At 39.8% G+C, this 22,965-nt stretch overlaps 1 protein-coding gene across 1 annotated transcript; it reads left to right on the top strand.

Annotated features, from left to right (window-relative positions):
* Window positions 1–9,894: 9,894 nt before the first annotated feature.
* Window positions 9,895–18,529, top strand: LOC145401786 (uncharacterized). Its single transcript, XM_080273965.1, has 6 exons — window positions 9,895–9,934; window positions 13,275–13,411; window positions 14,316–14,525; window positions 16,101–16,229; window positions 17,449–17,547; window positions 18,431–18,529. The coding sequence occupies exons 2-6, from the start codon at window positions 13,277–13,279 to the stop codon at window positions 18,497–18,499; spliced, it is 642 nt and encodes a 213-aa protein (XP_080130091.1). The 5' UTR covers window positions 9,895–9,934; window positions 13,275–13,276; the 3' UTR covers window positions 18,500–18,529.
* The last annotated feature ends 4,436 nt before the right edge of the window (window positions 18,530–22,965 follow it).

The following is a 22,965-nucleotide window of genomic DNA, read 5'->3' as shown; positions in this document are numbered from 1 at the left end:
ACAGGTGTCCTCTGTTCATTAAAAATATATTACACCTTAACATTCTCGTGTGTATTTTTATTTTTATTTATTTATTTATTTATTTTTTTATACAGACTTTGCACCAGTAATATAGAACAAGATGTAGTAATAATTCTATCCCCAGGTTCCTCAGAAACGTGAACCCGGTGGACTGTAGGCTGTGGTTGACCTTTTCCGGCAGTCCACCATCTTCCTCTTGGGGGTTAGGGAGGCAGTTGAGGGATGTTTGAATAACCAGGTAGCTCCACCACCCTGTTATTTCAGTGCCACCACATGAAGGCAGCAGTTTGTCCAGGCATCTTGAAATGAATGAATCTTGAATTTGGCACTCATTTATTTATTTATTTATTTTTTTTGTGGAAGGAACAATCTTCCGGGCTTCTGGCCTTTGGTTCCTTGTTTCATGTATTTAAAAAAATCGTAAAAGAGCCTATTGAGTTGTGATGCGCTGAGAAAATGGTGAAGGAAGAGGTGTTATGGGGTCTCCAGTGTCACACATATGAGTCAAAGTCAGACTGATGGTGGTGTAGCGGAATTTGTTGTGTTTACCGAGGCTTCCAGGAGTCGTGTCAAAGGCTTCCTGTGATTCATAACGTTGGGTTGTGTTTTGGTGTGGGTATAGCATGCTCCCTGGCACCTCTCTTTTGGTGGATATCTGCGTATGACATGATGATATTCTTTTGTATATTTATGATAATTCTCGTATGTTATTAATTAAGACAAGTCACTATAATTCTGCATATATTCACATTATTATTAAGCAGAATTTCTCAGTTTAATATCTCCATATAGCATGTTAATTTCCTTATGTGTTAGTATTGGAAACGGACATCACTAACTCTACATATATTCACATCTGTATTAAGCAAAATTTCTTGATTAATTTCTCCTTATAGCATGTTAATTTCCTCATACATGAAATATTTCCTCATATTTATCCATGAAGATCTTAACACTTGTTCTGCATATAACTATCTATCTCTATCTGTCTATTGCCAGACACCTCAATCCCGTTTGGGGTGGCCACAAACAAACCGCCTCCAAGTCGCCCTGTCCCCCACCATTTCACTGCCCTGCTCCCAACTCACACCCCCCTCTCTCATATACCTCTCCACACATCGCTATTATTCGTGCTTGCGTCCTTACTGTTGATTTTTCCATGTGGTAGATTAATGCTTTTCTCTCTATCTATCTAATGCCAGATGCCTTAATCCCGTAATGGGTGACCACAAACAAATTGCCTCCATGTCGCCCTGTCCCTGCCATTTTACTGCCCTGCTCCCATCTCACACATCCCTCTCTCATATACCCCTCCACTCCATCCCTCCATCTCATCCGTGGCTCCCCCCTCGACCTCACTGACATACACTCTCCTCATCACTCTCTCATTCACCATTAATGTTTTTATGTGTTATAAATGCACAGTTTCAGAATACTTTATTTGAGCATATGATTGATTTATGTTTGGTTGTACAGTATGTTATTATTATTATTATTATTATTATTATTATGTTATTATTATTACTGTATTTATTTTTTGACCAGTTCATTCTGCATATATCTTGTCAGTGTTCTCTTAAGGTGTTGTTGCATTTTTTTGTTTTCTTAATTTCTTTTTTCCATATAAAGTGTCAGTATTTTTGTGTAAGCTGTTAGTACAAAATTGCCTATTAGTTTTTGCTTCAGACATTTTAATATTCTCTTCTTTGTTTTATATGCACACTCTGATATTAACATTCACCTTCATTGGCAAAACAAGTTGCTGAGTAAGAGGTGTTAGGGACCATCTTAAACCTTCTGTTTCTTTGTGCACACTCTGATATTAACATTCACCTTAATTGGCAAAACAAGTTGCTGAGTAAGAGGTGTTTGGAACCACCACAAACCTATTTATTTGTGCACACTCTGATATTAACATTCACCTTAACTGGCAAAATAAGTTGGTATGTAAGAGGTGTTAGGGACCATCTTAAACCTATTTATTCATGCACTCTCTGATATTAACATTCACCATAAGTGGCAAAACAAGTTGCCGAGTTAGAGGTGTTAGGGAACATCTTAAACCCACACGAACACAACCTACCGTGAAGGAATGGGAACACAAGGCATCTGCTAAAATATAAACAGAATGAAAGTGAGAAGCTGGCAGTGGATCAGACCTGTATTTTTTGATAGTGATGTGGTGTCAAAAACCAAAAAATAAATAAATTAGTAAATAAAAAGGTATATAGGTGTGTGCAGGTATGAGACGTATTTGCACTCGGCAGGAAATGAAGATGCAGTTGTTGAAGGGAAAATATAAACAGTACCGGGTTCACAAAGAAACACGATCATTATCCCTGCATGGTGAGGATTTTGTCTCACAGGAGGAAGTAGGGTTGTGGGATACTTGTGGACTTCTCATTGCTTGTCCATCCTGTAGAAAGACTTACAAATGTGAAAGGGAATAGATGGTGATTTTTTGTGAATCTGTTGGTTGTACTCTCGTCGGTTCATGAGGATTTTGTGGCGTCTCCTTTTTGGGTGTTATTCAAGATGGTTTTTAAATAGTGCTGCTTTAAGAACTTCCCTAGTGGTATGGATTGGAGGGATGGCTGTGTCTGCTGGTGTGGGCACGGCGGTGGGAGCAGAAAATAATACAGTACGAGTAAATGATGCTAGGTAGACATTGATAACACACGGGAGAAATTCCCTGATGGAGTGCATGAGGAGCGTTATATATGGATCGCCCTATATTTTGTGGGAATTGTTCAGTCTGCTGGTGTGGGCATGGCAGTGGGAATAGGGAATAATATATGATGCTAGGTAGACACTGGTAACGCTGAGCCGTCCCCACAAAACACGAGGAATTGCCTGATTGAGTACATGAGCGGCTTTATATATGAATCATCCTGTATTTTGATCATTACATCTTGTGCTTGTATTTTCACTGTATCATCAATATTGGCCAAGTTTGTATCAGTAACATGGAAGATTTTTTGAAAGTGACATAAGCAGAATAAACTGGCAAGGAGAAGGTGCTTAGAAACCTCATAAGCTGACAAGAGCATGATCCTAATTGTATTCTGGGTGGCATTGTAGGCTTCTTAATACACCCTTGTCAGTGATTTATTTTGCATGTTATACCTTAATGTTCTCGTGTATGTTATGTCGTTTGGTTCTGATGTTGATAATGTACAAGGGGATATTGTGGTGTAATGTGCTAAATGAAGCTCTAAGGAACAAGTGCTAGGGTGATCTTCAAATTCAGAGTACTGGAGAGGGATGCCTTCATGTGGTGGCACTGATATAACTGGGCTGTGGAGATGCCTGGTTGTACAGATGTCCCTAGCCTCCCTCCCTGTCCCCAAAAAGGAGGGTAATGGTCTGTATGAGAGGGCAGCTTCAGCCAGCAGTCCACTGGGTTCACATTTAGAAGAGCCAGGGGTTGCATCTGTTCTAAATGTATCACTGAAATCTACAAAGCCACACAGGATACAACCTAATGTCCTGCAGTCCATATCTAGGCAGCTATGACCTCCCCCCCCTCCCCAACCATCCCCCTACCCCCCACACTCAGCAGCGGGGCAGAGATATAAATGAAGGCGACCGGCTTGTCTCTAATGCCTTATATCGCTCTAGGTGGCGCTGCGGTCTCGAGCGTATGTTTAGCGGCAGCCCGTGTGCACCCCACTGGCGCACACACACCACACGGCACTACCACACCCCAGGCGTTGGCTCATTAGTCGAGTTTAAAGCGTTTGAAGCCTGTGAAGTGTTTTAGATCAACTTCTGAGCCCAGACCATTCCTTTAGCTCACATTAAAAAGCTAAACTATTTCTCAAGTTAATGTTCAAAGTCTGATCTGTTTCTCTAGGTCATTTTCAAAACTTAAGCCGTTTCTTCTGGCCATTTTCAAAACTTAAACTGCTTCTACAGGTCATTTTCAAACATAAACCATTTCTCTAGGTCATTTTCAAAGCCTTTTGCTGTGTCTCTGTGTCATTTCAAAGTCTAAACTGTCTTGGTCATTTTCAAAACTTAAACTGTCTCTCTTGGCCTTGGTCAAACCCAGCCAGTATGTTCTATGTGATACCCAACAGTGTTCATGTTCAAAGTTCAAATAATGTCTCATAGTTATCTTCCCACCCAAAACAATATCATGTGGATAGGATTCCGAGGATATGAATTGTTTTATAAGCCATGTTTAAGGCCCACATAACGTCACTGTATCCATCTTCCAAGCCCATGCAAAGTCTCAGTTCATCTTGAAAGACCAAGCATTGTGGGTCATATTTGAAGTCCATGAAGTGTCGTTGTCTCTTAGGTCATATGAGCCTGGATGTAATGCTGTAAAAAGGAAAGAAGAAAAAAATGAAAGAAAGAGGAAAGAGAATATCAAGGCATCATCCAATTACAGAGGTTAATGGGGAAGAAATATAGGTGGTGGTTTGAAGCGTGAAGGGGTGCTGTGCGTATGTGTGTGTGTGTGTGTGTATGTGTATGCGTGTGTGTGTGTATTTGTACGTGCTGGTGGGAGGCGTACAGTGCCGTCGCTATAAATATATACATATATATATAAATACTGGCTCCTGTTTTTCTTATATGTACATTTGACAATTTTTAATGTGGGTGACGTGAGCTGGGCGGAGTTTTTTCCAGCGCTCGGGGACTTTTACGGCGTCACGTATTTTCTATTCAGCGTGCATCGAGCAGAGAGGCAAAAAAGTGCACATGTAACCCAAGTGTGTACGCATTTAAGCATATGTGCGCAATGCCTAAGTGTATGCGCATAAAGCCTAAGTACAGTATATGTGCATGTGGCCTAAATGAGCACATGTTTACCTGTGTGTGTGTGTGTGTGTGTGTCTGTATAAGTTTGTAAGCTCGATCATTTGTGTGTGTGTAAGTTTATAAGTGTGTGTGTGTGTATGCTTGTTTTCCCCCGTATGGCACAACCAATTGTATTTTGTCTTTTTTTTAACAGTATATATATATATATATAGACGTTCGGGGGTTTTCCTGTACATAGCTTGAATGAGGTTGGGAGTAGAAGTTGTACATAGTAGACTTTTGTACCATTGCTCTCGTAGTGTTGAATTGTGGAGACATTGTTCAAACTTGTTCTTTCGTGTTACCCATAACCCCCCCCCATCTGTACAGTTATATTTAGTTACAATTTATTATTATTATTATTATTATTATTTTATTATTATTGTTTACTACTACACTACCAGGAACGTGTCTGTGTGTGTTGGACTTTTTTTTTCTTTCTTTTTTTTTTTGTGCCAATGTTGTTGTTTCCGTCACAGTATTTATAATCTACAAAAATAATTGTACATGTTTATATTACTATTATTATTATTACTATTCTTATTATTAATTTTTTAAGGGTTACTCCTGTATGTTGTCCATTACCAAATGTTTTATTTTTAAACCTTGTATAGTGAAAATCGGAGATGTTGGAGATTGACCTAGTGGTGGGATGTTCTAGATATGGCTGATGTGATTTCAGTATTTTTATCCCTATTACATTAACTGTGCAATTGTTCTTGAAATTACACGTAGATATTCATTATAGTAACTGTGCAATTATCGTAAATGTATGTCTATCTGTTAGTCTAACTTTCTATCTATATGGTACCAGCCAGACGCCTTCACCCTGTCAGGGGTGGCCACGCACAAATCGCCTCCATGTCGGGATTAAGGGGTCTGGTAGTAAATAGATAGATAGTTTGTTCATTTTCATATTAATTTCTAAATGAATGTGGACTTAGTTGCCCTCCTTCCTTGTGCCCTGTACCACCTTTGTTTTTCTCTTCTCTTTGCCTCCACCTTTTCGTTCCTCGTATCTTCTCTCCTCTTCCATCTCTCCTTCTCCTTCTGTCTCTCCTGTTTCTTGTTTTCCTGTCTCTCTCTCTCTCTCTCTCTCTATCGCTCATTATCTCTAATTGACCTGTGATTGAACTGTACCCTGTTATGTCACATTCTTTCTCTCTCTCTCTCTGTCTCTTTCTCTCGGCTGTGACAGTTCTCTCTCTCTCTCTCTCTCTTTTTTTTTATTTTTTGCCTCTTGTGTTTTTGTCTCATTCTTGCTGACCATCTCTTGCCATTCACTTTTTCTTTGTTTGAACCTCATTCTCGTACTCCATCTCTCTTGGCTGTCACCTTCACATTTCTTTGTGTCTGCCACATTCTCATACTTTTTCTCCTTTATTATTATTATTATTATTATTATTATTATTATTGAGCTTTATTCTTCATCTCTTAGTGCAATATTAGCCATTGACTCTGTATCACAACCTATATTTATAAAGCATCACTCGGCCTTTTTCTTGAGTGTCCCACCACAGGGTCAGTGAGGTAATTTATTTTTTAAGTGCATCCGTGTGCATGTGTGTGTGTGTGTGTGTGTGTGTGTGTGTGTGTGTGTGTGTGTGTGTGTGTGTGTGTTGTTCTTCCACTGGAGCGAATACGATGCGTCATTGTTGTTGTTGTTGTTCCAGGTGACCATTTCCCCCTTTGAATATTTTTTAAAACCATGTCTGTAGTTCAGATTACCAGGTTTACTATGATTATGATTATTATTGATATTGACCCGGTTTTTGTATCAATCATTTCATAAGTTTTAGATTGTAAAAATGTGTTTCCAGTGTCTATATTATTTTTGTATTTCTAATGACGTTTAGAGTATTAATTTTGAATTTTACCCACCTCATTCACAAGTAGGAGATTGAGTTAGGATGACAATGATGATGATGATGATATTATTTTTACCGCTATGTTTTACCTTTTATTACTTGTATGATTTGTTATTTGATTATTATTTTTTCATTGATTTTTTTATTCGATTATTAGTTTCTCCATTCCCATGGTGACTGTTGTTGACATTTTTCTGCCCCCTTGTCAGTTGTCATGGCAACGTTAGCCCATCTCCGACAGTAGTAAGTGGCTGTTTCCCTCCTTCCTTTTACCCTATACCGGCCTTTGTTTTTCACTTCTCTTTGCCTCCATCGTGTCCATCCTCTTCTCTTCTCTCCTCTTCTGTCTTTCCTCACTGTCTCCTCTTCCTTTTTCTTTTTGCCTCCATCTTTTCCTTCCTCGTCTCTTCTCTCCTCTTCTGTCTTTCCTCTCCTTTTCCTCTTCCTTCTTATCCTCTCCCAGGACCAGTTTCTTTCTGCATCATATTCTCATCCACCTTTTGCTTCAACCGAAATCTTTCCTCTTCCAATTTCCCTACCTTTCCTTTCCTCTTTTCTCTCCTCTCCTTTGCTGCTATGTCCCCTGTAGAATTAAATATGAATAACTCCACTAAGTCATCCCTTAATGTATTCCAACTTACTACTTTTACCAGACACTCACTTGACAAAGATATACGTAAGACAGTTCATCATATAGTGTGTTTTATCCGAAAGCCTCCGGTGCTCGTTTGGTAGCAGAGGGCAGTCCCAGATGTGCAGTCAGCCAAAGCAGTGTAGAAACCCATACATGTGATGAAATTGGGCTTGAGTAATTTTATACCTTTTGTTGCATTATGTCACTAGCAGGAATTAAAAATGATATCAGATTGTCACTTTGATCTGATGTAATATTTCTTATCACTTCCTTCTGTGTGGGGGTACATACTTTTGTTGTCTGCTGTACAGGGACAGTGTGCTATGTTGACCGTGATTTAGTACAAAATTCAGTGCCACTATGTTCGGCACTGTGAAGTATTTTGCACTGGAAGAGACGTACTGTGAGCTCTGAGGCTTTTCTCATGTTAAAATCAACCAGAGAACAAAAATAACCTTGCCAAAGCTAAATATATTCAACTGTAGGCAGAGAATAGTCCTACCCAAGTTAAATAAACCAGTTGTGAGTAGAAAGAAAAGTTATATTCCCAAAGTTAAGGAGATATTCTGTGCATTTCAGGGTCGAGATTCACGAGCAAATGTGTAATGAAGGGCCGCTCTTAACTCAGAAATGTTTTTATGGGAGGAACAATAGATAGGAATATTGTACACTCTTGTCTCGTTGTCTGTCCTACAAAAACAAAGAGTTACAAGGGAAAGCTGAGTTTATGTTTGTTTTGTGAATCCAGACTCAGTACCAAACAGTTAAATGCTCAGGTTCATTTATTTCCCTTGTCTCTGTTTCATTGCTTGGTATGTGGACTATCTATCCATCTATAGCCAGATGCCTTAATCCTGTAATGGCTGGCCACAAACAAATTGCCTCCTTGTCGCCTTGTTCCCTGCCATTTCACTGCCCTTCCTCCAACTTACACCCCCCCTCTCTCATACACCTCTCTATTCCATCGCTCCATCTCATCCTTAGTCTCCTCCTTCCTCTCCTCTACTCCCCCCCTCTACCTCATTCACATACACTTAAATTACCTATGGACTGAGGTGTGTGTTATCATTCATTTGTGGGTGATATTATGCACCTGAGTCCACTTTGTCTCATTCAAACAACAATAAATCCAACAGTGAAGTAGAGATAAGGGAGACATATCAACTTGAGTATTTACGCTCACAGTCTCTGGAAGGCAAGGTGAACTGTGAATCAAAGTGTATGTGTTGTTTGATATAATACACCCACTACACCACACACTGTCGGAGTTGTGGCCTCTCTGAATGACTGGGTGTTTTTGGGCTGTGTATTTGCTGGTGTTGGAGAATTCATAATGCCTCCTCTTCAATTATTTACTCTGCATAGTACACCCAAATTTTCTCTTGGTTTTGACAGATGGTAACTCTGTCAAATAAGAGTAAAACAAAGGATAAGATAATAATGTGCAATATGAAAAATGTTTATACAGTATAATGTTAAAATGAGAAGAGATGAAAGGATATAGTGTAAAATACATGAGGAAAAATGTTTGTATTAGAGCGATAGAAGTGACATACAGGAAAATATTCATGTAAAATGCTAAATAAGTTACTTAGGAGAAAGTGCTACACTGCCTCTTATTCTAGCTAGAAATGCCTTGCTAGATTGTATTCTGGGTGGCATAGGAGGCTTCTTAATTCCTGTTCCTCAGTTATTTATTTTCCATATTAAACCTTAACATTATCTTGAGTTTTATGTTGTTTTGATATTAGCATAGTTTATATCAGTTTGTTTTAATATTAGCATAGTTTATATTGGTACCGTACAAGAGGATATGAAGGTGTAATGTGCAGAATCAATTGCTAAAGAGGAGGCGTTCAGAACTCTCCAGACCCGCTGCAGATACGAGCCTCTGTTATGACTTCGATGTGACCCCAACCCCTAGCGACGTTTTTATGGCGTGAATGTGTTTCTATAACGAACTTCCATATTTGCATCTTGTTTGTTCTTTTTAAATGATGAGAGTAGAGTATTGTTTTATGCAAGTGTTTTTCGTGTACATAAGTAACAAATGTGATTTAATGTACTTATGATGATTGTACTCACTTTCTGAAATAAAGATTCCAAAAGCCAGTTGTTGTTTTAGTGTCACTGAGAGAGAGAGAGAGAGAGAGAGAGAGAGAGAGAGGGAGAGAGATGGGTTTATGGGAAAAAAAAAAATTGTTAAAGGAGAAATAACAACATGAGTACTAACATTACATTAAGGTAAATGCGAAGAAAGTATTGCTAGTATTTCCATCAGCTGAATTTTATAGCTTTTAATGCGTTATGATACCCATGACTATTCCTTTCAACTCCTAGCTAAAGAGCACACCATTATGTAGATTGGAAAACTTATTTTAAATCTGCCGCCACAGTACTGACGGAAAATAGCCGATACAGAAAATATGTATAATTTTTCTTTGTTGACAAAGATGGAAGAAAGGCGAGACTAAAATAAATATTACTAATGCAATTTTAATTCAACATTTTAATTAGGACTGATATGGTAAAGTCAAGAATTACTTAATTGTAGCGACCTTCTTAACGTGTTCTTTCTGATCCGGGAGCCACACACGAGGTGAGGGGGATCAATCTTCAGGCTATCCTGCTGTTTTATATACAATTTATGTGTGATAAGTGCTTATTATTGCGAATATGAAGTTGTGTGGATTGTGGCGAGGCAATATAAGGAACTAAAAGGTGAGTGTGAAGGCGTGAAGTGATCAAAATGCCGAGGTAAACAGTCGCCATGTGTCATCAGTGTGTAGCTCCAGGTGGCGGCGTCAGGATGTGAGAAACATTTATGGTTTATATCCTGTAAGCGCAAATTAACTGATCTGCATAACCAGTTGGTGCTGGATTATATTAAAGTATAGTAGATATTGCACAGAACGCTCTTGGGATTTCCCTGGTTTGAAATATAGCAGGGCAGTGAAATGGCGGGGGACAGGGCGACTTGGAGGCGATTTGTTTGTGGCCACCCCAAACGGGATTGAGGCGTCTGGCAATAGAATAGAAATATAGTGGAGGTTGTGGTCGGCGGAGTTAATGAAGGGCGCTGGCAAGGGGGACTGTCACCTGTTTTAGGGAGTTTTGTATAAGTTTAGTTTGTGTTACGTAAATTAAAGTTAGGTGGGGTATGGATGGCTTAATGTAATTTCCCGGCCAGTATTGCCTTCACCCCATAATTCAGCTCGTGCCTGCATGCATACTCAGGTTGATTTCTCTGTTGGGTGTTTGAAGAATTTGGTCAAAAAATCTATCATTGTTAGTGCCCATAGTTTACGAAAAATGACCAGATAGTTATGCATGTAGGCTATCATTTAATACTGCTAAACCACATTAAAAAAAAAAATTGCTTTTTTCCCAGTACCCTACCAATGCAATTGCAGTTGACTCCCATGCAGAAAATATGTAATTGTAGTTTTTCCTCAAAGTATAGTGTAATTATAATTGTCTATCTAGCTATCTATAGCCCGATGCCCTAATCCTGCAAAGGGTGGCCGCAGACAAAACGCCTCCAAGTCACTCTGTCACCCACCATTTGACTACCCTCCCCCCAGCTCACTCCCCCCTCCCTCACATACCTCTCAGCTCCATACTTTTGAAGATAACTATAAAACCACCAGCTTTACGCACCGTGGCAAGCGGCCTTTCAGTATGTTGGACTTTTGGGCTGATTCTGCATCTAAGTCAGTCCATCACTAATTGTTCATCCCAAACCTAACCCAACTAACCTGAATGATTTGGGGATAAATGAGTTTTGTGTTTGAATTGACCCATTGCCTTCTGTTGGACGTCACTGCTGATGTCAGTAAACCTACCTGTGCTCTCCAGTAACATATTATTTGCACTAATTGAGCATCACATGAATTATTTAGTCTTGAGCAACATAAATGATGCTTCTGTAGAATGGAGGTGTCGTAAATGAATATTCAGTTATGAAAGATAATCCCTGTCATAAAGTTTTCGTAATTTCCTGATGGGAGAACTGTGGTTTGTCTGTAATGGCAGTTAGTTAGTATATTAGTTGGACAGTTGTTTTGTCTTTTTTCAACTTGCAACAGGCTTTTTGACCTGGAGGGGTTAGATAAAGCCATTATAAACCCATTGAGTACAAGACCTTCCTAAGCTGAAGAAAATTGGGTAAATTTTTAGAAGTAACCAACGTTTTCTTTTATTATTTTTTTTATGGTCTCCAATGCAAAATACTGTGCTTTAATTAGTTTTGACCCTTATTTTTTTGGGAAAATCCCCCTTTTGGAATTTTGAGTAAGATTTCCAAAAGTGGGTTTATCCCCCAAAATCAAGATCAAGATTAATTAAAAATACACTATTTTGCATTAAACTAACCCAAACTAACCTAACCTAACCTAACCTAACCAAACCTAGGCCTGATCTAGAGCCTGACATAGACCGAATGCACACGCCTGCACCGGCCAATATGGCGCAACATTCATCCGTTACTGAGCGACAGCCTAACCTAAGTCACTATATCACTATCCCTACAAAATTTGTTCCCCCAACTGAAACTAGGCTTAAAGGGTAAGTCTTAGTTAGAATAGTTCAGGGACGTAATATAATGAAAATTGGTAATGTTGGTTACTTCTAAAGTTATACCATTTTGTGTTGGCAGCAAGATTAAGCCATGAAGGATGTTGTCCAGATTCAGGAAGTTAACAGACAAGACTGTGCACCGTGGAGGGAAGGACCAGTAGGTGTAGATATCTTGGGTAGTGCTAGTGTTTGTTTTCTAACTTAATTCAGCTCAGGACATCATGGTGTGTGGGAATTAAGAACCTGTGGCTGTATTTACTTATGTTGCTGCCAGGAAAATTATTATTATTATACCAGTATCAGTATAGCTACATTTTATTCTATTTTTTTCTGTTTATCTATCTATCTATAGCCAGACGTCTTAATCCCATAAGGGGTGGCCACAAACAAATCGCCTCCATGTTACCCTCCCCACAGCTCACACAACTTCTCATATTTTTAATTTTATTTTTTATGCAAGGAAGGATGAGCTGAAAGTATGGTATATAAAATTTGCACCTTATTAGAGCCACATCAGCCCTCATGTTGTTGTGGTGTCGAAAGTGTGCCAGAGTAACGGGAGACATCGCGAACGTCATCAGGGTCTTGTGGCCCAGGGAGTGATGTTTGACAGTAATCTCCATACAGGATTATTTTACCTAGATAGATTTTTTTTTTTTCCTTTGTTTTTCCTTACTCTGTTCATTGTCTCTTTAATAATAATAATAATAATTTTCCATAATCCTTCTCTATTCACCATACCAAACCCGTTTTCCGGGAACATAAATCTTGGGCTGTCTCTAGCTGTGTGCCTTAATCTCAGAAGGGGCATCCACAGACAGAACATCTCCATGTCACCCTGTCCCCATCAGGCAGTGCGCTCTCCATTTCTTGCCACCAATACTTATAAACAGTGACTTTCCACCTTATCCCTCCATCTCAACCTCAGTCTTCCCTCCCTCTCCACCCCTTCCAACTCACATGCACACTCCTAGTCAGCCTCATATTCTTTATCCTCTCCGCATGGCCAAACAATCTCAGGAGTATTTCTCAAAATGTATTCTAGCACATCCACATCAACTCTGGAACTGTCTCCCTCTGTCTGTATTTCCCACTTCCTATGATCTCCAGTCTTTCAAACGCAGTGTGTCCAGGCATCTCGAAATGAAAGGATCTTGAATTTGGCTCTCTTTTCTATTGTTTTCGTTCTTTTTCTAGGAAGGAACGATTTGCAGGCTCCTGGCCTTTGGTTCCTTCTTCCTTTCATTAAAAAAAAAAAAAAGGCCATGTTATTTGTCTGTCTGGCTCCACATAGTCACTTCACTGCTCTTTGTAGCTAACTGGTAAATTCCTAAAATAACTGCTTGTTTTTTCCGTCACAGCCATGGCAGACTTTGACGACGGGGAGGAGGTGGGGGTGCAATCAACGGCGGTGGTGGAGGCCCCGGAGCTGCCAGAGATCAAGCTGTTCGGCAAGTGGTCTCTCGATGATGTCCAGCTCAATGACATGTCTCTACAGGTTAGCCATTGTGTTAGGTACTGTACCCCTCCCCCCTCTCTCTCTCTCTCTCTCTCTTAGGAATGGTTTGTGGGCTTCTGGCCTTTGGTTCCTTCTTTCTTGCATTTAAAAAGAAAAAGAAAAAAAAGCTTCTTTGTACTGCCCCGCACCTTATAAGGGAAACCACAGCAGTGTTGATATTGTGGTGGTGTCTGAGAGTGTGCCAGAGCAACGGGAGACACTGCCACCGCCACCAGGATGCCATGTACCTGGTGGCACGGCAGTTGTCTCCCTACAAGATAGCAATGATGGTTGGATTGCATGGTTATATTATGACTGGTATTATTATTATTATTATTATTATTATTATTATTATTATTATTATTTAACAGGTAGTATCCCTAAGTATGTTCATTTTACAGAAAACAATATAAAACTTTTTTTTTTTTTTTTTTTTTTTTTTATAATAATAATGTCAGGACCAACTTGCCTGGCCCCAGGCTCCTATGCTTCTCATGGGGCAACGTAGGATTTTTTTTTTTTTTTTTTTTTTTTTTTTTTTTTTTTTTAACGTTGTTGGTTCGGATTTGTTTCAGGGTTGTCTTGTAGTGTTTTTTTAGATTTAAGGATACAAGGAGGAGGTGTACTGGATTATTTTAAAGAATATATGCTTTTTTTTTTTTCTTTCTTTTTCTAGCTCTGTTTTGCATAACCTGTTTACCCCTTCTGTTTTAGACCTAATTATTACCTATGAGGGTTAATAGATATTGTTGTCAGGATTACATTCTATCTGTCTATTGCTGGATGCCTCAATCCCATAAGGGGTGGCCACAAACTAATTGCCTCCATGTCACTCTGTCCTCTGCCATTTCACTGCCCCGCTCTCAGCTCGCACCTGCCTCTCTCTCTCTCTCTCGCATTACAGGATTACATTGCTGTCAAGAAATACTATGCCAAGTACCTGCCACACTCAGCGGGTCGGTATGCTGCCAAGAGGTTCCGCAAGGCCCAGTGCCCCATCGTGGAGCGCCTCACCAACTCCCTCATGATGCACGGACGCAACAACGGCAAGAAACTGCTGGCCGTCCGCATCGTCAAGCACTCGTTTGAGATCATCCACCTCCTGACTGGTGAGGTACGGAACTGTAGTAGTGTATGAGGGTGGGGAAAGAGCTACAAATGATAATGATCTTGATGGTGAATACTTACTTGAATTTGGCTCTGTCTTGTATTATTTTTGTTTTTTCTTGGAGGGAACAGCTCCTGGCCTTTAGTTCCTTCTTTGCATAAAAAAATATATATATATATATATATATATATATATGTATATATATATATATATGTATATATATATATATATGTGTGTGTGTGTGTGTGTGTGTGTGCATGCATACATTACAGTGATGTGTATGAACAGATACTGATAGAGAGAAAGAGAGATGCTAAGAGCCTACAATCTCAAGATGTACTGAAACAGCAAGCCTATGTGGGAGATGCCACATGGTAATGGAGAGAGAATTATAGCAAGTTTCAATGTTATATGAAATAGCTAGCACTTTCTCAAGCCACAAAATCACTGCCATGGCGTTGTGGTACAATAAGAGTGCAAGAGTAAGCAGGACATTACACACGAGCGTCACTTAACCTGAGGGTGGTGCTTCTTGATTGTCCCTCACACTTAACCCACTTACAGACACTAGCACAGACACTCCTTGTTATAAGTAAAGGGTTTGGTTCTGTAATATTGTTTTGATGGTAATTGGAGCTGTATTTTGTGGTAACCAGTGTATAAGTTTCATTATGGGCCAATTTACAGAAGGTGGAAATTGGTGTATTAGTTTCATCTTGTGGGAATTAGTATACAAAATCAGCTCCAATTACAAGCAAATATACTTTTTTTTTTTTTGAGTTGTATTTTGTGGTAATTGGTGTATTAGTTTTATTGGTGGCATTAGAAGGGTAGTTTTGGTCCAATATACCTAAGACTTGAAACCAAAAATGTATGTTAGAAAGGCTACTTATAACCAAGATTACCTGTACTCTTGCATGTGGCTGTTTTTTTAGTTAAATTATTTGTTTATATAGTTATTTATTTTTAGGGAGGGATTAGCCTCTTCATTATTATCATTTTCATTTTACTCGATACCTTCAGGTTATATCGTACTCAGGAGAGACATTGAGCTGGAGAGGAAACAGGGGTTACATAATAGCCTTCATTGAACCTTTTATTATGAGATCTTTCCCAGGCTGTATAAAGAAAAATCATCTGGATGTGACAAGAGTAAAAGAAAAACTCTGAATGACATGTATGGAAGACTAAAAAGAGGCATTTGAAAATAAATATGAATTATAAATGTATATCTAAATGGTAGAATGAGAAAACACCTTAAACCTCTTGAATCCACGTTATGTTCTTTAAATTAAATTGCCGGTGCTGCCAGACTGTGGGAAGTCCTCTCATATTGAAGAAGGTTTTTAATGCTGTGTGTAACCTTGACTCTATCAGATACGTTTATGTGAAGAATGTGGTGAAAGATTTTTGGCGTATCAGAGCCAGGATTCTGGGGGTTTGAATGATGAGTGAATGGAAACCTGGCCCATTGGATTGGACAGACTTGGACTGTCTGGATGTTGTTGCTCCTCACTCTTCCCAGGGTGGGAAAGGAGGTGTGGATGATGATGATAATATACTGTATTTCCCCGTCCCCAGAACCCTGTGCAAGTTGTTGTTAATGCAATCATCAACTCTGGTCCCCGCGAGGACTCCACTCGCATCGGTCGCGCTGGTACCGTCAGGAGGCAGGCTGTTGATGTCTCACCTCTCCGCCGGGTCAACCAGGTACGTAGATTGCACTCAGGAGTGACTTGGACTTGCTTGACTGTTATCATTGGCTTAGCTTTTAATTGATTGATTTACATTACTGAATGGAGTAGGTATCGCCTTCCTGAACTGTTTTACCATGAGAGAGTCCTGGGGGACATTCATTTGGTAGCACCAGTATGATTAGATGAAGTAGCTACCCAGTTATACAACAACTCTCAGTTTCCTCCTTGTCACCCCAAGAGGATATTGGACTACAGAAGCAGGGCAGTTTTGGCCTGCACTCCACCGGGTTCACATACAGCCTGTGTGCTTGGAGTTACAGCTACCACTACTGCTGTTCTACTATGGGGAGCGGGGGTTCTTTCAGAGTTGAATTAAAGATTCTTATATCAGGAAGAGTAAAGCAAGTGCAAGAAGTTTTGGTACTGGCGTCTAAGTCCCAAGTAATTTAAAGGTAAATTACAAGTTTCATTACCAGTTTCCTTCATTGTAAAGCACTGATGTTTATGAAAGTTAGATATTATAGAAATAAATATTGTAAAGTCATCCCATTCTTAGCAACAACTGGCAGTACGCACCTTATTAGAGCCACATCAGCCCTCATGTTGTTGTGGTGTCGAAAGTGTGCCAGAGTAATGGGAGACATCGCGAACGTCATCAGGGTCTTGTGGCCCAGGGAATGATGTTTGACAGTAATCTCCATACAATGAAGGAGAGATTGCAGCAGTGTATTGGTGAGAGGGAGAGGGAGTAGCCTGGTGTTAATTCTGTTGAAGCAAAGCGTTGGAGATGAGTGTGTGGTGATTTTTGGAACTAGAGTGATCGCTGTTGGTAGTTGTATTACTTTTATGCTCTTTCTGTGTGCTATCCATGCTGTTTATAAGTGTGAATTAATGGTGGGATAATCATGACTTAGAAGAGCCAGATTTTCCAGTCATGTATGAAATGTTCTGCTCTTAAATAGGATAGACCTGAATCCCAAATTACAGAGTAAAGTTAGCAATGATATAGAAAGGCCAGCGAGATTTTGTTATTGTCACGTGCTTCATAAGTTATGGAAAGTTACGGGACCTTACATTCCACTATGCGAAGAATCTGTGGACATGAATGCTTAGTGAATTAGTGTTCCCCCTCTCACTCCTCCTACGTCAGAATTAGTGTAGCGTCATGTAGCTTTGGGGGCACCTCTGGTGGTAAATGAGCTTAAATGTTTGTGTGTGTGTGTGTCCTGTAGGCCATCTGGCTGCTGACCACCGGGGCGCGTGAGGCTGCCTTCCGCAACATCAAGACCATCGCTGAGTGCCTGGCCGACGAGCTCATCAATGCTGCTAAGGTGGGTCATTGGGATGTATGGCTGATTGATTGATTTTAGAAAATGAAATAAAAAAATGACGGTGCAACTGCCAGGGCCGTACACCATCGGACATCAGGGCAAAAGACGACACCATCATCATCATCATCATCATCATCATCATCATCCAATCAGCAGAGAATAAAAGCAGACAAGAATCTGATTATGTGAATGGTTGTCTTTTATAACAGATAGGCAGTGTGAAGTGTGGATGTGTGTGCATGTGAAGTGGAGTTGGAAGGGTGTGAGTTGTGGCCAAGTGTAATTTAAATTTGAAGTAGGCTGTATGTGGCATAGGAGACTTCATATCACCTCTTCCCTAGTGATTCATTTTGCTTATTATACCTAAATATTTTTGTCTGTTATTTATATCTTAATTGCATTGACTTTATCAGATACGTGTATGTGAAGCTACAGAACATGGTGAATGTTTTTGGCATATCAGATACAACCAAGATTGTGGGGGCTTGAATGATGAGTGAATGGAAGCGTGACCCATTGGAGTGGGCAGATTTGGACTTTCTGGACATTGCTACTCCTCACTCCGCCCTAGGGTGGGAAAGGAGGTCCGGATGATGAGGATGACTATTTACTTTCCTTTACCTGTAAGAATCCCACTTGATAGAAGGAACTTAGGTTGGGAGATGATTTTAGTTTCAATTAGCCCTTATCTTTAAAAGCATGGACATGAATGGAAGTATTTCTTGTACATATTTCCCTTGGCACCTAACATTTCTCCTTTGTTTTCCCTTTCATGGTTCTTGATTCTAAGCACCCAGTTTATTAGAGTATAGTGAAATCAGGAGGATGTTTAGTTAGATATCTTGGTGCCCCATCTGACCTCACCTCCACCTCCTCCCCACAGGGCTCATCCAACAGCTACGCGATCAAGAAGAAGGATGAACTGGAGCGTGTGGCCAAGTCCAACCGTTAAAGAATAGGGAAATACAAACTTCTGTGCTAACATGGATTCTTTGTATCCTTTGCTTTGGGGGAGGAGGCTATAACTGTTGTATTGGTATCTGCAGTTGGAGCAGTTTTTCCTCCAGTTGTATGATCTGTCATTGTTGTTGGGCAATATTAGTATTCACTGACAGCAGCAGAATTGTAAAACACATTTGTGAAATTTAACCAATGATGTGTATAGAGTCGCCAACCACAGTTAGGATTTAATTCTGCATTCCTTCATGACTACAGTGGCTAGGAAACCTATTGCCTACCAACTGTTGGGTAAGAGTTCTGCTGCATAGGCACTGTATTGTAACATCTGGTTTGCATGTGCCAAACAGGCTGCCAGCCGCACATGCTCAACCAATGTTTTATGGGTGAAGAAGGGCAGCTGATCTGTATGGCCATGGAACACCACTTGTCATCCCTGGAGCTGTGTTTCAGCCCTGCCCAGTGCTTCACACATGGGTATCAGTATCAGGCTTTTGGAATGTAGGGTGTAAAAATGCACCTGGAAATTGTGTTTGTGAGTGAGAGTTTGTACATCATTGAGGATTCTAATGTTTATAACACATGGAAAAACGTGTGGGTGGAATGAAACCAGGGTCAGAACAATTGGTAGACAAGGCTGGCGACCAGACTGCTGGAGGCAGATAGTGTTGAACTGGTTTTCAACATCAGCAAACCTGCATGGTTATAATAACTGGAGGAAAGATGAGCATTTTTGAACTATGCAAAAAGGGGAGGAACAGCATGAAGCATGACTAACCTTTTATAAAGCAGGTCACTGGAGTTGTTCAGGTCACTGCCAAAATGTTCATAAATACTGCTCTTTGAAAGGAAATTGGTCAGGAATATGGGATGAAGACAGGAGAATAGGTAAGTCAGTAAATGGGTAACCAGGAGGGGTGAAGAGGTACTGATTCACAGCTGAATTGTGTAAATTCATGTAATTAAGATGTATTATTTCAGGCAGTACAGAGATGAGGGATTTATATATATATATATATATATATATATATATATATATATATATATATATATATATATATATATATATATATATATATATATATATATATATATATATATATATATATATATATATATATATATATATATATATATAACTATAATGCACCCATTGTGTAATCCAATTACTGTACTGCAAAACCCACTCCTGACTGATACTCATCTAGTAGCAGGTATTTTTTATTAGTAAAAATGGGAAGCTGAATGGGCTAGGCTGTTGGAAATTAAACCTTTTACATATCAAAGGCTTATTAGGTTAATGTATAGAAATGTCAATGCAAACATGTACAATTGCACATGTGTTGCAGTCATGAGTCATTTCACTCCTCAGTCCTATCACTGGTGCTCTGCTTGAAGGGCCTCGTCCCATATCTTCCTTGATCTGCCTCTGGCCATTTTTTCCTCAACATTTGCAACTGTGATCTTACTCTGCCAGTCATCTTAATCCCTCCTCTCAGCATGTCCAAGCCAAGCCAACCTATTTCATATGCCTTTAAGTACAGCACACTGTTCTCTGTTGTTAAGTAAGGGAGATCCTACACACTCATGCAACTCTCACTGGAGCACTGCATTTCTCATAATTTGTATAACTTTAAAATACCCTTGACATAAAAGTAGCACCTCTTCATGGGGAGGAGAGGTAATAGTTCTCAACATTTATATCATATTCCCATCTCATACTAGCAGTCGAGCTAGCCTGTGTTCCTCGGCCAGGAAGTAATTTGGCAGCAGCAGTGGTTGTCACGCAGCATGTAAGTTACATGGCTATTAATCAGAGAATATGAGTGCCTTCAAATATTTAGGCAATATGATGAGCAAAGCAAAGATGGAAGCTTAGAGAATGAAGTGCATGAAAGAGTACAGCGCAGCAGAAGAATGCAGTTTCATAGCTAACTGAGGGGTAGGGAAGTAACCATGGAAGTAAAATAGTTGCTGCTTGTCAGTATTGTGATCCCTCTCAAATGTGTGGGACTCTAGTGATAATGGAAATGAGTTGCCAGTATTTGAAAGAGAAGGAACATTGTGATGGTTTTGGATGTCAAAAAGTGTCCGTAGATGGTTGGTTATATGGGGAGAATAAAGGATGCAAGACTGACTGGAGGTATGGGAATGAGAGGGAGAGTATGGAGGGATGGGGCAGAAAGGTATGTTATGAGCGGCAGGCATTCGTTCGTGACACCCATTACTCTATCAGGGCTTCTAGCTGGTTGAAATATTTACAAAGTGAAAAGATTAATTGGTGGTGGCTGTTGCCGTATGATCTTATCCAGCTGTATGGTGCTTAATGAAGTTACTCCTTTCAGCCAAAGACTGCTTATGAAGGCGATGAATAGGTAGATATTTCGGAGATAGAGAGCCTTTACGTGTAAGCAAAAATGGTGAGGCTATATAAGCAAAGGTTATGAAATTAGGTAGCGGGATAAATATGTAGAGATAAACGAAGATTGCTCGGTTATTCCATTCGTGGATGATTGACTTCTCCGAGGGGATCTTTTCAGACTGATAACCGGTAGGACTTAAATTTGTAACGAATAAGCCACATATTGATATATCCCATTATTCTCTATTTTTCATTGAGTTTGTTACATATGGCTTGATATTAATTCAGGTATATTTTGTCTTAGCAACGTGTAGGGTGGGTAGTCGAGCTGTGTGTTTATAAATGGTTGCCACCCGCTTTAGCAGGCATTGTTTAAATCACCATCATTTAATTAGCTCTAGTAAATGTAGTAATACATGCAAACGCTACCCATTGACCATACTTCTGATTGAATTACTATTTCCATGGGATTCAGAGCAAGATAATGGCTATAAATTGCACCTTATTGGAGTGAATTGGGTTAAATGAGTGCCATTATACAACCCTGGTGAATGTTGTGCAATGTAACGTGAGAACAGCTGGCGCAGTGGACCAAAGTTCATGATTCAACCTATATAGATCCAGCCACGCCTAGCCACTACCCCAGCCAGCAGCACCTTCACTAGCCAGTACGTACTTAGCCACATTCGTATCCAGTCATGATATATTGGTGAAATAGAGGGGAAGTATTCAGGGGAAGCCACTATTGGAATTCACTTTTTTTTTCTTGGTTTTCATAACGGTTGTGGCGTCTGGCAAAATGTTATCCAATGGTAAATATGCAGAAGCTGCAGTTAGAACTCAGTTTTTTTTAGGTGTGAGGTGTTTGCTGTTGATTTCTGACCATTCACTGACACTTCTTACCCTCCCCCATTGAGGTCATTAGTCCCCCTCTTTATTAATACCGTCAGGGGTCGTTTATGATGGACGTGTCATAGAAGAAATTGGATCAGTTCTCGGTAGTTCAAATCACTCGATCCAAGAAGTCTGACAACCACACTGTAGACCACATTATTGTGAATATATTCCACTGTAAACTTGTTTTCAGAAATGTACAGTATATTTGACATGAAAAACTTATATAATTAGGCTACCTCGGATCTCCTGTCAGTTTCTAACACATGGAGCTCTTTCCCCCTGCCACGGGGCGCTCTGACGTGTGACGTCACATGACAACTGATCATGCTTGGACCTCACAGCCAGAGATAAAAACTGGTCAAATTACTGGTCAATCAGATCGCTGATAGTGTTTGCACATCCTCAGATTTCAAATATCCCTTACTTCAGTCAGTTGCACAATGGCTTCCTCTTGTAGTGGGTGTACTCTGACAGAATACGAGGCCATTGCTCGTTTTTAGGAATAACATTTTGATACTTCACATCACTTGATTTTGAAACAAGAAATATTTTTTCTAGTCAACTTTAGTGTGATTTGAAAGAATGTGAGCTTCATTTTTGCCAGAAACACTCGTTTTGGAGATTACGCCTACCCGAGGCTGTCTCCAAAACAAGTGAATTTCAGCATAAAATGAAGATGAAAAAACACTCAAATCACACCAAAATAAAACAACCAGAAAATCACATTTCTAACCCAACCCAACCCAACCTTACATTACCTGACCTTACCTTACCTTACCTTACCTTATCTTACCTTACCTTACCTTAGCTTGCCTTACCTTACCTTACCTTATCATACCTTACCTTACCTTACCTTACCTTACCTTACCTTATCATACCTTACCTTATCTTACCTTATCTTACCTTACCTTATCATACCTTACCTTATCTTACCTTACCTTACCTTACCTTATCTTACCTTACCTTATCTTACCTTATCTTATCTTACCTTACCTTACCTTACCTTACCTTACCTTATCTTACCTTACCTTATCTTACCTTACCTTATCTTACCTTACCTTACCTTATCTTACCTTACCTTACCTTACCTTACCTTATCTTACCTTACCTTACCTTATCTTACCTTACCTTAAATGTCATCACGAGAGGATTCGGTATCTCCAACGGCCTCTTCCTGGTGTGGTGAGGGTCCTGGTTGAGGG

Source organism: Coenobita brevimanus, chromosome 56 (assembly GCF_032717465.1).
Source record: "Coenobita brevimanus isolate Jiangsu-jjx chromosome 56, ASM3271746v2, whole genome shotgun sequence".
Classification (NCBI taxonomy): domain Eukaryota; kingdom Metazoa; phylum Arthropoda; class Malacostraca; order Decapoda; family Coenobitidae; genus Coenobita; species Coenobita brevimanus.
This window is presented reverse-complemented; position numbering and strand designations above follow the sequence as displayed.

What these genes read in the sequence shown, in the direction of transcription:
- LOC145401786 (XM_080273965.1), top strand. Translation starts at nt 13,277, where the DNA reads ATGGCAGACTTTGACGACGGGGAGGAGGTGGGGGTGCAATCAACGGCG. An exon ending in TCAATGACATGTCTCTACAG is followed by an intron (nt 13,412 to 14,315) that starts GTTAGCCATTGT and finishes CTCGCATTACAG; the next exon opens with GATTACATTGCTGTCAAGAA. An exon ending in CTCTCCGCCGGGTCAACCAG is followed by an intron (nt 16,230 to 17,448) that starts GTACGTAGATTG and finishes TGTGTCCTGTAG; the next exon opens with GCCATCTGGCTGCTGACCAC.